A 15,931-nucleotide genomic window follows, 5' to 3' on the forward strand; every position below is an offset into this window, starting at 1 on the left:
TCACATCTTAATTTCAAGTTGAAAAATCCTGGGAAGAGACTTACTTCATTTAAGTCATTTCTCTATTCTATTCATTGTAGCCAGGCAAAATGAGATTAGGATTAGCTCAGCCAGAGTCAGGTAACTATCCTTGCCTCATCATTCTGGATGATTTATATTTGGACCCTATGTCAGACTGGAGAGAGGAGGGTCATTTCCCAAAAAAGGGGAGTAACAGTCCAGAAGAAATAGGATTCCACAAAAATATCTTACAGATACATATCTCTCTATATGTATCTATATTAATACATATTTTGTAGGTATATATAGTCATGTTTGGCTTAATGACAGGGATATATTCTGAAATAAGTGTCATTAGGCAATTTCATCATTGTGTGAACATCAGAGTGTACTTACACAAACCTGGATGATATAGCCTACTAGACACCTAGGCTATATGGTATAGCTTATTGTTCCTAGACTAGAAGCCTGTACTGCATGTTACTGTACTGAAAATTGCAGGCAACTGTAACACAATGGTAAATATTTGTGTATCTAAACAGAGAAAAGGTGTAGTAATAAAATGCAGTATTATAATCTTACTGGGGAATTCACTGTCATAAGTACAGTTTGTTGTGACCAAAACGCTGTTATATGGCACATGACTGTCTAGGGTCTATGTATCTCTGGGGTCTACTGTTAATAACTTTCTTAGTTATTAGACACAAAGAATCTGGAGGGAGCCACTCACATTGGTGGTGGGTGGGAATACAGAGGGATGGAGAGAAGATAAATTACTTGTATACATCTTTGCAATGAAAGGGCCCTTTGGAGTCAAAGGGTGAGGAGTTTAAGGGTGCAGGAAGGAAGGCAGGGAGTGAAAATAGATTCACTGCAACCACCACTCTGGTAGGAATACTTAAGCCATGGGATTGATATTTAGATACCCACACACACACACACACACACACACTTCAGATAATTTAAATTGGAGCAGTATTAGTCATTTGCAACCAAAGAGTTTTGAATAGTAAAAGAAATGTTAGACTTTTAGAAATCTTGTTTAGTCAGTAACAACATTCAGTAGATAATAAGGGAACACACTGCACAAATTCATTTCCCACTTAGCCTGAATAAGCAGTCTGACTACATAATGCTTTCTTATTGTAAGTTTTCCTATGACCAGGGAAAACAGCTTTAGAAATAGCCCATCTTTCTAAAATTGAGGTAACTTTCTAAACATCAAAAGTGTTTAGTAACAGAGGGGAAAAATTAAGGCTTCATTACTTAGAAAACAAAATATCACAATTACAGAAGCGCATTTAAAGAGGAAAATTATAAAATTATATGAACTATATGTAGTTTTTAATATCTAGTATCAAAATACCTCTTCTACTTTGGTAACTAAACTTTTGAGATTAAGAACAAACTAGTTCAATCATTCTCACATATAAAATTTCATGTTTATATTTATTAAAACAAAATAATGCAAGTTCTGTTAAAGAACAATATATACACCAAGATAAATATTTGGAATTGTGGAAACAGAAATAGTAAAATTTCAAATTTCTCAATATTTTAATGACTTAAATAATTTACCTGTTTTCAGGCATTGTTTGCTAAAATAAACTTATTTAATTTTAAACTTAGGTCAATGTGCTTTTTTGCTTTTTTTAAAGAAAATTAGTAAAATGGCAGGTACTCGGTTTGCACTAGCTAAAAAAATATTATTTACAGTTGTCTACATGTAATAATTTTTAAAACATACAGATTCAATGTGTAGTATGAAAATACATTAAAAAACACATAAGGAACTATGCCCCATAAAAATATAAATGCAACTTCTATTAATTATATGAATATCAAAAATTAAATATTCTGATTTAAAAGTAGCTTCTATGAAAGTCGGAGTAGTAGGCATTATTTGCTTTCCTAAATGTATAAATAAGAAGTATTTCTACCTTAACTAAACAGAAATATCAGTATTTCTTAGCAAAAAATGTAGTACATACATGAAAAGGCAAGCATTGTCCTGTATTCAAGTTTTTGAGTTTAAATTACATTAAAATGTTTTCTACAACTTGAAAGAACTACACACACAAAAGTAAAAAGATGAGGTAAACATCTTATACTCTGAAGAAAGTACTTAATACTCAGATGTTCCCAATTAATCTGTATCTTAATACTCAGACATTCTAAAACAATGCTTTAAAAGGTCTTCCATAATGATGATGATTGTGATAAATATCTGAACTACATAATGAACAGCAGGTTTCTCAGTCTTCTGAGTAGACAATGATGCTCCTTCTTGTTATTACAAAACAATCATGATTAAGTTTTGCCAACAATATTGCTCCAGTGTGGGTTTACATGAGGCACCATGCTACAGTAAGAGCAGCTACGATGCCATTCAAAATCGCCATGCTATAGCCCATGTGGAAAGAATGTCCAGTCAGTTTCCTAGAAAAAAAGAAAAACACAAATCAAAAAAGGAAAAATGTAATGTGGTATAAAAAAGACACCAAAAGTTTTCATCAAAAATACTTATGACCTTGGAGTGTATTTCCCAAATGTTCACATATGAATACAAAACTTAAAGAAAGAATATTGGACATCTGCAGGATAAATAGTGGATAGCTCTTATTAAGTTCTATGTCAAAACTGTACTGGTTAACAAATATAGTTGTTTCGATTTCATTACTGATGAGTAATGCTGAGTTTCATCCCTATTTATTTCTTTACTGTCTTTCATTGTCACTGTGTGTAGCCATAACCTAATTCTAAGGTATAAGTTTTGTTATTTTACAAACAGTTCTTTCATTAATTAGCAGTGTGTTTCCCTGCTATCTGTTCTTACTTTAACTTAAAATACATATTATTTCACGTATTTGTTCTGTTTGCACCACTTTTAGGTTATATGAAGGAACTCCCTATGTCATTTACAGATATTTCAGCTATAAATCTAACAGGTTACTTAACTGAAGTGGTTTTCAATGAGTTCTTAAGAATCAGCAAAGACACCTCTCTTTTATGATTGCTAGGAGTGCCGACGAGTTTAATACTTTTATGTGCATGATATGCCCTGACATTTGTTTCCTTTATCTTGTAACAATCTTACAACAGTTTTTCCCACTAACTGTATTGCAATAATACTATTTGCTTATCTTAATAAAAATGAGACATACTAAAAAGAAAAGAAGGTAGTATCCCGATGGGACTCTCTAGAAGGCAGAACAGAATACTCTCCCTTCTGGAGCATAACAAATTGAGGACATACAGGAAGATGTACTAGCAGAAGTAAAAGCCAAAAGACAAAAGCAGTAAGGGCCCCGGACTGAGAGGGTCATAATACCCATATCCTGTCCTCTTCTCCTAAGGAGTAGCCAAAGCCAGAGAAGCACTGAATTAACTGAATTAACACTTGAAGAGCACCTCACAGTGATTCCAGTCGCACAGTATCTGTGACAGAGACTGAAGGTACATTCTTCAAAGGACAGCCCTTTGCATTCAACTGAAGCCACACAGACCCTGATGCTTCCTGATGGTCCCCTGCTCTGTTCCAAAGGAGTTATTATTTACTCTTTTGACTCAACTTTTCTTTACCTAACTAGGGCTAGTCTAAGATGCTTCTCATGTGCTGTTAAGGGTTAATCTACCTAGCTATATTACCTATCTACGTCGTAAAAGTTATAATAAATGCTTTGTCCCTTTAAAAAAGAAAGTCCTCAAATATATACTGATGACTAGTGAACAGAAACCTAATCATAAAATTGAACAATCAGCATTATCATTCATCATAAAATATTTAGTGATGATCCAAAAAACTTTTAAATTAATACAGTTCGGTCTTCCATGTCAGTGGGTTCTATATCCACAAAATGAACCAAGCAGGTAGAATATATTAGGGAAAAAAAATGCATCAGTACAGAACACGTATAGACTTTTTTCCCTTGTCAAACCCTGAACAATACAACAACTATTTATAAAACATTTACATTGTATTACGTATATTACAAATAATCCAGAGCTGTTTTAAAGTATATGAGAGGATAGGCTTAGGTTATATGCAAATACTAAGCCATTTTGTATGAGACTTTGAGTATCCTCAGATGTTGATACCTGTGTGGAATCCTGGAACCAATTCTTCACAGATAAAGGGGGATGACTGTACTCACCAGATAAAGTTAATCATCAAAAGGTTCCCAGAGTTAATTGTTCTATTTTAGTACTTTGTGATCCTCACAATCCCATAAAAATAGAAAAAACTTTAAAGGTCAGTTTACTAAGCCGACAACTACGATGTTGGTATAATTGAATTTCACTGAGATGTATATGCTCAAATGTTCAGTGACTTCCTTACTAAGCAGGCAAAGCAATGCATTTTAATGGCAATGAAAAAATGCTTGGGAATAGTGGTTCCTAGTTTTCCTGTCATCTCAAATGTACCATATTCCCACTGGGAACACTGTAGCAATTGTCATAGACTACTGCTAGGCAAAGGACTTAAATCTTTGAAAAATCACTTAATTTAAAGCTTCTTTTCAAAATATTCACCATGATTTTCCTCTTTGGAGGAAGACACAGACAGTCCCTGCAGGCTTTCTCTCTTGTGACTCTAATTTGTGATCTTTAAAGTCTGTTAATAAAGACTGAAGAAATTATGGTTCTCCTTTGTCAAAACTCTATAGAGGACTTGTTTAAAAGAGACTCAAGTAATATGAAAATATTATCTTTAATTAATGAGTTTAATATCTTCAATAAATGATAATTAAATACAATGTCTACCTCATCCAATCTATATCTATACATGCATTTCATTTTTTAAATTAAAGCATACTAGTAAAATGCAAATGTCTAACATTTGTATACAATTCAATGAATTTTTACTGTGGTAGACTCTCATGTACTCACCAACCACATAAAGATAGAGAACATTTCTGGCACCGCAAAAAGCTCCCTTTTAAATATTCAACTTAATCTCCTGCAGATCTTGAGGTAACTGCAAAACTGAGGGCTGTCACCACGATTAGTTTCACTTGCTCTTGAAACTACATCTACACGGCATCATACAATATATATTTTTCTGTGTCTGGCTTCCTTCACACAGTACTGTCTTTGTGAGATTCATCCATGTTGTACGTAGTATTAGTTTGTTCTTTTTTACTGCAGTATATAGCAACATGTATTTACCGATTTTACTACTGATGGGCGTTTCCAGTTTGGGGCTCCTATATATAGAGACACTGTGAACATGTTTTCGGTGGGTGGTGGGCATCTACACTTATTTCTCTTGGATAGATCCTAGGAGTAAAACTGCTGAGTTATAAGGTAGATATAAATTAGGCTTTAGTAGAAAGCATGAAACATTTTCCCCAAATAGTTGTACCAATTTACACTTCCACTAGCAATGTATGAATTTAAGTTGTTCCACATCATCATGAACACTTCGTATTATCAGTGTTTTAAATTTTAACCATTTTAGTGGGTCTGCAGAGTATGTTGTAGTGGTTTCAATATTTATTTTTCTGATGACTAATGTACTTACTGACCATTCAGAAAGCCTCTTTTTTGATGTTTGTGTTCAAAACTTTTTCTCATTTTTTCTATTGGTTTACAGAGTTCTTTACATATTCTAGATACAAATCTTTTGTTAAAGATATATGTTGTGAATAATGTTTATGGTGTGTCTTTTTTTACTCTCTTAATAAGATCTTTTGATAAACTGAAGTTCTTAATTTGAATAAAGTCCAGTTAATATTTTAAAAAATGGCTAGTGCTTTTTTGGTGGCTTTTTCATTAAAATTTTGACTACTCCAAGGTTATGAAGATACTTGGTATCTTAATAAGGTTTTACTTTTCTTCTTTTGATATTTAGCTCTATAATTCATCTCAAATTAACGTGTATTTTTTGTGTTACAGGACAACTGAACACAAAAGAATGAATTTGGTCCTCTACCTTACACAATATACAAAATATACTCAAAATGGACCAAAGACCTAAACACAAGAACTAAGACTATAAAACTCTTAGAAGGAAACATAGGTATAAATCTTCATGACCTTGAATTAAGCAACAGATTCTTAGATATGACAACAAAAGCACAAGAAACTAAAGAAAAAACATAAATTAGACATCATCTAATTAAAAACCTTTGTGTTTCCAAGGACATCACTAAGTGAAAACCCACAAAATGGAGGTAAATATTTGCAAATCATGTATCTGATAGGGTCTACTATCTAAGATATAAAATAACTCTTATAAGTAAAACTAAAAGACAAATAGTCAAATTTTAAAAGGATTTGAATTTTAAATTCAAACTTTTGAAAGGATTTTAAAAGGATTTGAATAGACAATTATCCAAAGAAGATATATATACAAATAGCCAACAAGGACATGAAAAGCTGATGATGCTCAACATCACTAGTTATATGGAAATGGAAATCAAAACCACAAGAGATACTACGCATCACACTCACTACTTGGATGGTTATAATTTAGAAAAAGAAAAAGAAAACAAGTGTTGGTGAGGATGTGGGGAAATCAGAAGTCTTATACATCGCTGGTGGGAATGTAAAATGATACAGCTGCTGTAGGAAACAGTTTGGAGGTTTCTTAAACCCAACATATGACCCAACAATTACACTCTAGGTATACATGCAAGAAAACTGAAAAGAAGTTCACACAAAAACTTGTACCTCAGTGTTCATAGCAACATTATTCCTAATAGTCAAAAAGTAGAACTACCCAAATGTCTATCAACTGATGAATGCATTAAAAAAATGGTATATCCATATGGAAAATAATTCAGCCTTAAAAAGGAATGAAGTACTGACATATGCCACAATATGGTTGAACCTTGAAAACAGTATGCTAAGTGAAAGGAGTAAACAAAAAAGACTACATTAAAAAAAAAAATCTGTATGATTCCATTTATATGAAATGTCCAGAATAGGCAAATCCATAGACAAAAAGTAGACTATGGGTTTCCAGGGGATAGAGGGAGGGGGAAATGGTGGAGTGATTGCTAATGGGTATGGGGTTTTCAATTTGGAGTGACAGAAATGTTCTAGAATTAGATAGCAGTGATGGTTGCTGAATATTGTTATTCAGTAGTTTTTAGTGAAAATATTAAAAACTATTTTTTTATAGTTTTAAATGAATCATTTTAAAAGAGTAAAGTTTTATCCTATGTAAATTATATCTCAATGAAAAAAAAACATTTTACCGTCAGACATTAAAAGAGAACCTGGGCCAGGCGCAGTGGCTCACGCCTGTAATCCTAGCACTTTGGGAGGCCGAGGCAGGCAGATCACAAGGTCAGGAGATCTAGACCATCCTGGTTAACACAGTGAAACCCTGTATCTACTAAAAATACAAACAATTAGCCAGGCATGGTGGCGGGCGCCTGTAGTCCCAGCTACTCAGGAGGCTGAGGCAGGAGAATGGTGTGAACCCAGGAGGTGGAGCTTACAGTGAGCCAAGATCGAGTCACTGCACTCCAGCTTGGGCGACAGAGCGAGACTCTGTCTAGGAAAAAAAAAAAAAAAAAAAAAAAAAAAAAAAGAAAGGACCTGAATGAAGTGAGGTATCTATCATAACGTGGGAATACTCAGCACTGTAAAGGTGTCAATTTCTTTCTTTCTTTTTTAAATAAACACCTATACATTCAATGAGATCTCAGTAGTAGTTCAATAGGATTTTCCTTGGTAGAAAATTGACATTTTGTGTTCTCACTCACAGGTGGAAATTGAACAATGAGAACACTTGGACACAGGAAGGAGAACATCACACACCAGGGCCTGTCGTGGGGTGGGCGGAAGGGGGAGGGATAGCATTAGGAGATATTCCTGATGTAAATGACGAGTTAATGGGTGCAGCACACCAACATGGCACATGTATACATTTGTAACAAACCTGCACATTGTGCACATGTGCCCTAGAACTTAAATTTAAAAAAAAAAAGGAAATTGACATTTTGATACTCAGTTCAACCGATACAATAAACGTGCAAAAAGAATACATATTTTAAAATTCAAATCATAACCTAAAATCAAAGTAGTTTTAAAAGAAGCAAACTGATGCAGAAATAAAAAAGACATTTGAATAGACTACAGACTACAGGATCTAAAAACAGATATACATTTCTGAGTGTATGTATGTGGGTGGTGGTGATGAGATGTTTTACCAATAAGGCATTTTTAAGTCAGAGGAACAAAACCTACAATTATTTCTTTACAGGTTCCTTCCTCCTTACTCCTAAGAATCAGTTTTTTATTTAGCAGTATAGAAATAATCAAGATTCAGCTTATTTTCAAAAGAGCTGTCATATCTACATGGAATAAAAAGAATGGTGGCTTCCTTTCAGTCTTCTGCTTTTTTTTCTTTTTGAGACAGGGTCTCACTCTATTACCCAGGCGGGACTGCAGAGGCATGATCATGGCTCATTGCAGCCTCCACTCTAGGGGCTCTGGTGATCCTCCCACTTCAGCCTCCCAAGTGACTGGTGAGGCAGGAGAATAGGGTCTGGGGGCAGGGAATCTGAGGCCAGTCTGTGCTAACTTCCTAAAAGAGAAACACCAAGTTCTGGGGGCAGGGAATCTAAGACCAATTTCTGATAATTTCCTCAAGTTCAGTCAAAGGGAAAACACCTGGGTCCAGGACAGGGACCCTAAAGCCAATTAATGCACACTTCTTAAAGCTAAACCGAAAGGAAAAACCCCATCTCCCCACGCCAGAGTAACAAAGGATCAAAGACTATTATTCTCCCTACAACCTTCCCACTTCCACTACATCTCAGATGGAAAGGGCAAACGTCCTGCATAGGATGCCAATTCACCTCAGCCTTTAAATAGCAAAAGACCAAATCCTTCATCCAGATGAGGGGCAGCCAATAGGGACCTCAAAAGCAGTACTTAAAACCCAGAGAACTTTGTAACCAGACCCTTGAGCCGCTTACTCCGGCCCAATTCCACCCTATGGAGCGCTTTCTCGCTTTAACAAATCCCTGCTGTTGCTGCTTCATTTATGTATTTTGTTCCTTTGTTACTTTGAGGGTTTTGTTCTTTTCTTTGTTCAAAACGCCAAGCACCTGGACAACTCACTCAAGGCTTTCCTTCAAGTAACCCTGGCACTACAGGCATGCGCCACCAAACCTGGCTAATTTTTTGTAGAGATATGGTTTTGCTATGTTGCCCAGGCTTGGTTTCAGTTTTGTTCAGTTTCATCATGGAGTCTACTATGGATTTCAAAATGGTTCTTCTTATTGCAAGTCATGACCTTTTATTTCCATACTCTGAAGCAGGAAAACACTGTTATGGTAACAGAAGGGTAGAAGGGTTTGAAAAGACTGAATGGAGAATATGTAATTTTTGTTCATTGGTTCTTCTTCAATTTCATGAAGAGAAACATAAGGGAAAGGAAAGTACCTAATCCCAGAAGAATAAGCCTGATCAGGAGAAGCAACTTACCTTTATTATGTAATTTAGATCAATAAAGCAAAATGACTATAATTTCTGAAATCCTGTGTGACAGTCTAACATGGTGATGGGAATATAAATTAATATAGCCATTATGGAAAACAGTATGAAGTTTCTAAAAAATCTAAAAATGGAACTACCCTATAATCCAGCAATTCCACTACTGGGTATTTATCCAAAGGAATGACAATCAGTATATTGAAGAGATACGTGTACCCCACGTTTACTACAGCACCATTCACAATAGTCAAGATATGGACTCAATCTAAGTGTCCATCAACGGATGAATGGATAAAGAAAATGTGGTACATACACACAACAGAATACTATTCAGCCATTACAAAGAATGAAATACTATAATTCCTGGCAACATGGATGAGTCTGGGGGACATTAAGTGAAATAAGTCAGGCATAAGAAGATAAATATCAGAAGTTTTCACTCACATGTGGAAGCTTAAAAAAAAAAACGAGCTCATAGAAGTACAAAGTAGAATTGTGGTTATTAGAGGTTGAGAAGGGTGGTGGGGTAGCAGGGGAAGAAACAGCAGTGGGTGGGGTGGGGGAGGATAGCAGGAGGTTAGTTAATGGATACAAAATTACGATCAGATAGGAGGAATGACTTCTACTGTTCTATAGCACTTTAGAGTAAATATGGTTAACAATAGCTTACTGCATATTTTGAAAAAGCTTTAAGAGAAGATTTTGAATGCTCACAACACAAAGAAACGATAAATGTTTTCAGTGACAGATATGTTAATTAGCCTGATTTGATCATTATACATTGTATCAAGCTATCATTCATTCTGTATTCCACTAATGAATATGATTATTATGTGTCAACTAAAAATAAAAAAAAAGTCAAACATGGGAAAATTGATCAGATAAAAATTAAAAAATTTCCATTCAAGTAAAACGATAGCATTATTTATTATTAATACTGCCAAACTTCCAAAGTGGGTAGTGGATAAGATTGTATTACTGAATGAAGTAAAAGATAAAAACAAGAAAAACAAATCCCATGGTTTCATGGCAACATAATAGAAACGTTGCACTTTGAAGACCTTTCATTTTACTTCAAAATTTACAAGGCTTATATATTTTTTGAAAATGGCATGACTATTTGTGGAGATGTTACTACAATTATTATTTGCATATACAAATGTGACAGGTTAAAACAAATTCACAAATTCTAAGGTGCTGACATTCTCTCCATATACTTAAATACACTGAATTTTCCTAAAACATTCCTTTGCTTAAAATGCTTTTGTGTTAACTGGATATAAAATGTAAACGAGCCAGAGCAAACAATATTATTAACAAGGCTAAGTTTCCTTAATGATACAAGTTTCAACCCAGGTTTTAAAAGGTACAGCAATGGATTGACAGACAAAAGAGGTATCATTATGTAAAGGGAAAATAAAAGAACCAGAAGTGGAATTCCAACTTAAGATTTCATGCTTATCAGGAGAAAAACTGGATCAGATGAATCTAAGGTCACTTCTATTTCCTTCCTTCCTCCTTCCCTTTCTCTTTCTCTCTCTTTCTTTTTTTCTTTTTTGATAGTCTTGCTCTGTCACCTGGTCTGGAGTGCAGCAGTGTGATCTTGGCTCACTGCAACCTCTGCCTTTCAGGTTCAAACAATTCTCGTGCCTCAGCCTCCCAAGTAGCTGGGATCACAAGCGCAGGTGCCACCATGCCCAGCTAATTTTTGTATTTTTAGTAGAGATGGAGTTTCACCATGTTGGCCAGCCTGGTCTGGAACTCCTAACCTCAGGTGATCCACCCAGCACTCCCAAAGTGCTGGGATACAGGTGTGAGCCACTGTGCCCGGTCTTAGTTCTACATTTCTGTAAGTATTCCACGTAGCAAGAAATAATCCTAAAAAACACCTCAAAGAGATTATGTACAGTTTTTTACCTATTAAAACAGATTATTGGTCAACATTACCTGTACTTAAAACTAGAACAATGATGCAGAGGATATAACTACATAAGTATTTTAGTCCCAGAGAGTCAATTAAGGAAACCTATCTATGATGAAAATTAATGGATATAATTTAACCTGCTACTTCAACACTGTAAGACGTGACTGTTCATTTGACCATATGAAAGAATAAGTAGCAAAATAAATAGAGTACTCAATGGCAAAACCAGAATGTTTCTTCAAGTAAAAGTTAGGGTTCCTAAATGTGGATTTTATTACGCTGAGATAAAGTTCTTTTATACTGCAAAACATTTCTGAAATAAAAATGAAAATAAATAAAAAATATTATTCAATAAGTCTAAAATGCCAGTGGAGATGTAGTTACAAAGAAAGGCTCATTACAACAGATCTACTTCCAAATCCTGAAAGATAGGCTATATAGAAGGTATGATCTTTTTCTGATTCTAGAGAATTCCTTTCAATAATAAAAAATTCTACAATTATGCGGTCCCTGATAGTGGTTAAGAGTTCAAGCTCTATGATTAGATAAACACGGGTCTGAGTGCCAGCCTTGCCTCTTACAAGGGGTATGAAGAGAGCAACATTGTTTGACCTCTTTGACCTTCAATTTCCTTCTCCACACAATGGAAACAAAAATAGAATCTACCCTTATAAAGCTGTTGTGAATACCAGGTGTCTGGCACATAGTAAATGATCAATACATCTTAGCTATATAGGAAAGAAACTTAGCTGCAGAACAGATTTTTAAAAATTCTCCTGACCATCAACTTAGATTCTCCCTTCCAAGTAAAACACCTAAACCTAAACTTGCTTTAAAACCAAAACAAAAACACAAACAATAGTAGTATAAAGGCAAACCCAGGAAGTAGATGGAAGAAAGAAATGGGAGAATTATAGGTCTGTCTCTCTCTCTCGTGTGTGTGTGTGTGTGTGTGTGTGTGTTTCTGCTTGATATTATCCTCTTCCTACATAACAACTTTTCCTTTTGTAATTCACTGGAGAACCCAGACTTCCATTATTTATATCTAGATTTTGTTCTCTGGAAATATGTCTAGTAATATATTTACATTACTATTAAATAGTAACTTGCAAAGTGAATATATTATAAAAGAATTGTATTTTAATTATTTTCATTTTTCAGGAATGGTATACATTTAAAATATAAGATTCAAATGAATTCAATGACTTTGGCAATTTAAGTGACTATATTCTTACATCTTGAAGCATAAATTAAAGCACTGAATAAGCAACTTCCAAAATTCCAAATAAATTACCTTAAAAGAAAAGAGATAGAATAACAGAACTGAGCAGGTCTCTTGTCATGTTTCAGGTTGTTTAATTGTTTTTATGCTAGTTTTGGTTGATCTGAACTGAATCTCTATACCACAGTACTAAACACCAGACTCCACTCTGTTAGAATAATTGTTCCATGCCCTATTTATTCCAGTATTTTCTTTCCCTCGCAGGTATTCCCACATGTCAGAGATGCTTTTATGACAGAACTCTTGTAATTTAAAATAATAACTTCATTTCCAGCTGATACTGCTTTAAGCAGAAAGCTCTCTGTGCTTGCCAGAATAAGAAGTTATGTTAAAGGCTCATATATAGACCCAACTGGCTATTCGTTTCCGTGTCTGACTGGCTCAGAGGGAGAAGGGATGAGCAAGATGGTACTAATCTATTCCCTTTTCACACATCTGAGCTGCCTTTCATTTCTCATTCTGTCCCTAGCCCAGGAATCTCTAACTCCTGAAAGTTTTTAAGCTGTATATAAGCTTTGTTTGGAGTAACTACCAGTTAGTTCTTTATCTGGAATCAAAAGATCTTAACACTAAACCTGAAGCTTGAAAACAAACAAACAAAACAAGCAACACTATATTTTACTAACTTAAAAGCATTTCCTTTTAGAAACATAAAACTACATTAACTTTATTGTATCCTTTTGTCCTAAAAATTACTTGTTAGAAATTGCTGAAGAGCAGACAAAGTTGTGTGTATTTCAACAAACTTGACCATTGTTATTTAAGAAATCGGGGTTAGAATTTTAAAGAGAATGCTTCCCTAATTTCACCTCTTTGCTATGTCTCTCATTAAGGAAATAACAACACACATGACTTTGCCTCTTACTTTTTACTCTAAAGTTCTTTATAACTTCCTCAATTCCCTTTTCATTCACCAAGATTTACAGAATACTCGGTATCAGGTATTAAATTACATATGGGAGATACAGAAATGAGTAGGGCTGGATGTGGTGGCTCATGCCAGTAATCCCAACACTTTGGAAGGCTGAGGCAGGAGGATGGCTTGAGGTCAGGGGTTCCAGACCATCCTGAGCATATAGGGAGATTTTGTTTCTACAAAAAAAATTTTGGCCAGGCATGGTGGCTCACGCCTGCAATCCCAGCACTTTCGGGGGCCAAGGTGGGTGGATCACTTGAGGCCAGGAGTTTGAGACCAGCCTGGTCAACATGGTGAAACTCCAACTCGACTGAAAATACAAAAACTGGCCGGGCGCGGTGGCTCAAGCCTGTAATCCCAGCACTTTGGGAGGCCGAGACGGGTGGATCACAAGGTCGGGAGATTGACTCCATCCTGGCTAACATGGTGAAACTCCGTCTCTACTAAAAAATACAAAAAAACTAGCCGGGCGAGGTGGTGGGCGCCTGTAGTCCCAGCTACTCAGGAGGCTGAGGCAGGAGAATGGCGTAAACCCGGGAGGCGGAGCTTGCAGTGAGCCGAGATCCGGCCACTGCACTCCAGCCTGGGCGACAGAGCGAGACTCCGTCTCAAAAAAACAAAACAAAACAAAACAAAACAAAACAAAAACTTAGCTGGGTGTGGTGGCCTGTAATCCTAGCTCCTCTGGAGGCTGAGTCAGGAGAAGTGCTTGAACCCTGGGGGAGGCAGAAGTTGCAGTGAGCCAAGATCATGCCACTGCACTCCAGCCTGGGTGACAGAGTGAGACTATCTCAAACCAACAACAAAAAATAAAAATAAAAAAAAAAAGAAAGGAGTAGGAGTCAGTATTGCCTTAGAAGATAACAGAATCTAGTGACATAGTAGACTAAGTTTTGCAGGCAGTATTACTGGAACATAAAAGAGCCATTCAGCTTGTAGAAGAGGAGAAAAAATTTCAAAGAAGAGCTAATACCTGAACTAAAATTGAATATGAGGGATTTAGTGTTCTAAACACCTAACAGTATGCCCAGAAGCAAGCGACAATGGAGAGTACAGGAAGGTCAACAGTTTAATATGATCAGAATGAAAGACCTGGAAAGCTAGCTCTCTCCTCACTGGAGTTTAGTCATGGCTGTACTATTCACAGGACTATTTTAACCTACCAGAAAATCTAATTCTCAATCTTTAAAATGAAGACAATAATTCCTTTCATTAGTGTTCTTACAAAAACTAAATGAGATAATATTAACAAGTACTTCTTGGCTGGCCGTGGTGGCTCACGCCTGTAATCCCAGTGCCTTGGGAGACTAGGGCAGGAGGATTGCTTGAGCTCAGGAGTTCCAAGACTGGCCTGGACAACTTAGTGAGACCCTTTCTCTACAAAATAAATATAAAAATAAAAAACTCAGCCAGGCATAGCAGCACTCGCCTGTAGTCCTAGCTACTTGGGAGATGGAGGCAGCAGGGTTGCTTGAGCCCAGGCAGTTGAGGCTACAGTAAGCCATCATTGTGCCACTCTGCACTTCAGCCTAGGGCAACAAAGCAAGACCCTGTCTCAAAAAAAAAAAAAAAAAAAAAAAATCTCAGGATAAATAACGATTATCCAAGAAAAGATAACTGGCAACTTGTGGTAGTCCATGGTCACACTTCTAGCTCAAAAAACCTTAAGAAAAGAAAACCTCTGACACTCTATCTGCTTTATCATCAGACATATCTGTTGCTTTAGTAAACTTACACTTATTGCCTATGGGGTACCATTGTTTTTACTCCATTTTAGAGATGAGGAAGTTATAGCTTGGATACACTAACTGACTTGCTCAAATGTCCTTCTGCTAAGGTAGGGCTGGATTTGGAAGCTACGTCTCCTGACTTCAATACCCTTTTAATTGTATCAAGCTGCCTCTGGTAATTTATAGGTTATTAAACAAACAAAAAGGGTTCCAAGTACAAAACTGGCAAGCACTGTCTCTCAAGTATTTCTTATCAGTATTGCTCTGGGCATATGGATACTTGTGCCTTTTCAGCTACTCATTTAATAACACTGTAAATAGCACAAGCAAGAGCAGCCTGGCAAGGTGGCTCATGCCTGTAATCCCAGCACTTTGGGAGGCTGAAGAAAGTGGATCACTTGAACCCAGGAGTTTGAGACCAGCTTGGGCAACATGGCGAAACCCCGTCTCTATAAAAAATACAATACAAAAATTAGCCAGATGTAGTAGCGCATGTCTGTGGTCCCGGCTACTCAGGAGTCTGAGGTGGGAGGATTGCTTCAGCCCAGGAAGCAAAGGTTGCAGTCAGCCAAGATCATGCCACTGCAATCTAGCCTGGGCAACAAAGTGAGAACCTGTCTTTA

General features: G+C 36.1%; 1 protein-coding gene across 1 annotated transcript in view; it reads right to left on the reverse strand.

The window, feature by feature from the left end:
* Window positions 1-1,287: 1,287 nt before the first annotated feature.
* ARL6IP6 (ARF like GTPase 6 interacting protein 6) overlaps window positions 1,288-15,931 on the reverse strand; it is a 45,655-nt gene continuing 31,011 nt past the window's right edge. The window contains exon 4 of the mRNA XM_017866071.1: window positions 1,288-2,439. Within this exon, the coding sequence (XP_017721560.1) occupies window positions 2,346-2,439 (94 nt within the window). The 3' untranslated portion in view covers window positions 1,288-2,345. The remainder of the gene's footprint in view (window positions 2,440-15,931) is intronic.

The sequence above is a fragment of the Rhinopithecus bieti genome, unplaced genomic scaffold, assembly GCF_001698545.2.
Source record: "Rhinopithecus bieti isolate Rb0 unplaced genomic scaffold, ASM169854v2 scaffold_81617, whole genome shotgun sequence".
NCBI classification, from domain to species: domain Eukaryota; kingdom Metazoa; phylum Chordata; class Mammalia; order Primates; family Cercopithecidae; genus Rhinopithecus; species Rhinopithecus bieti.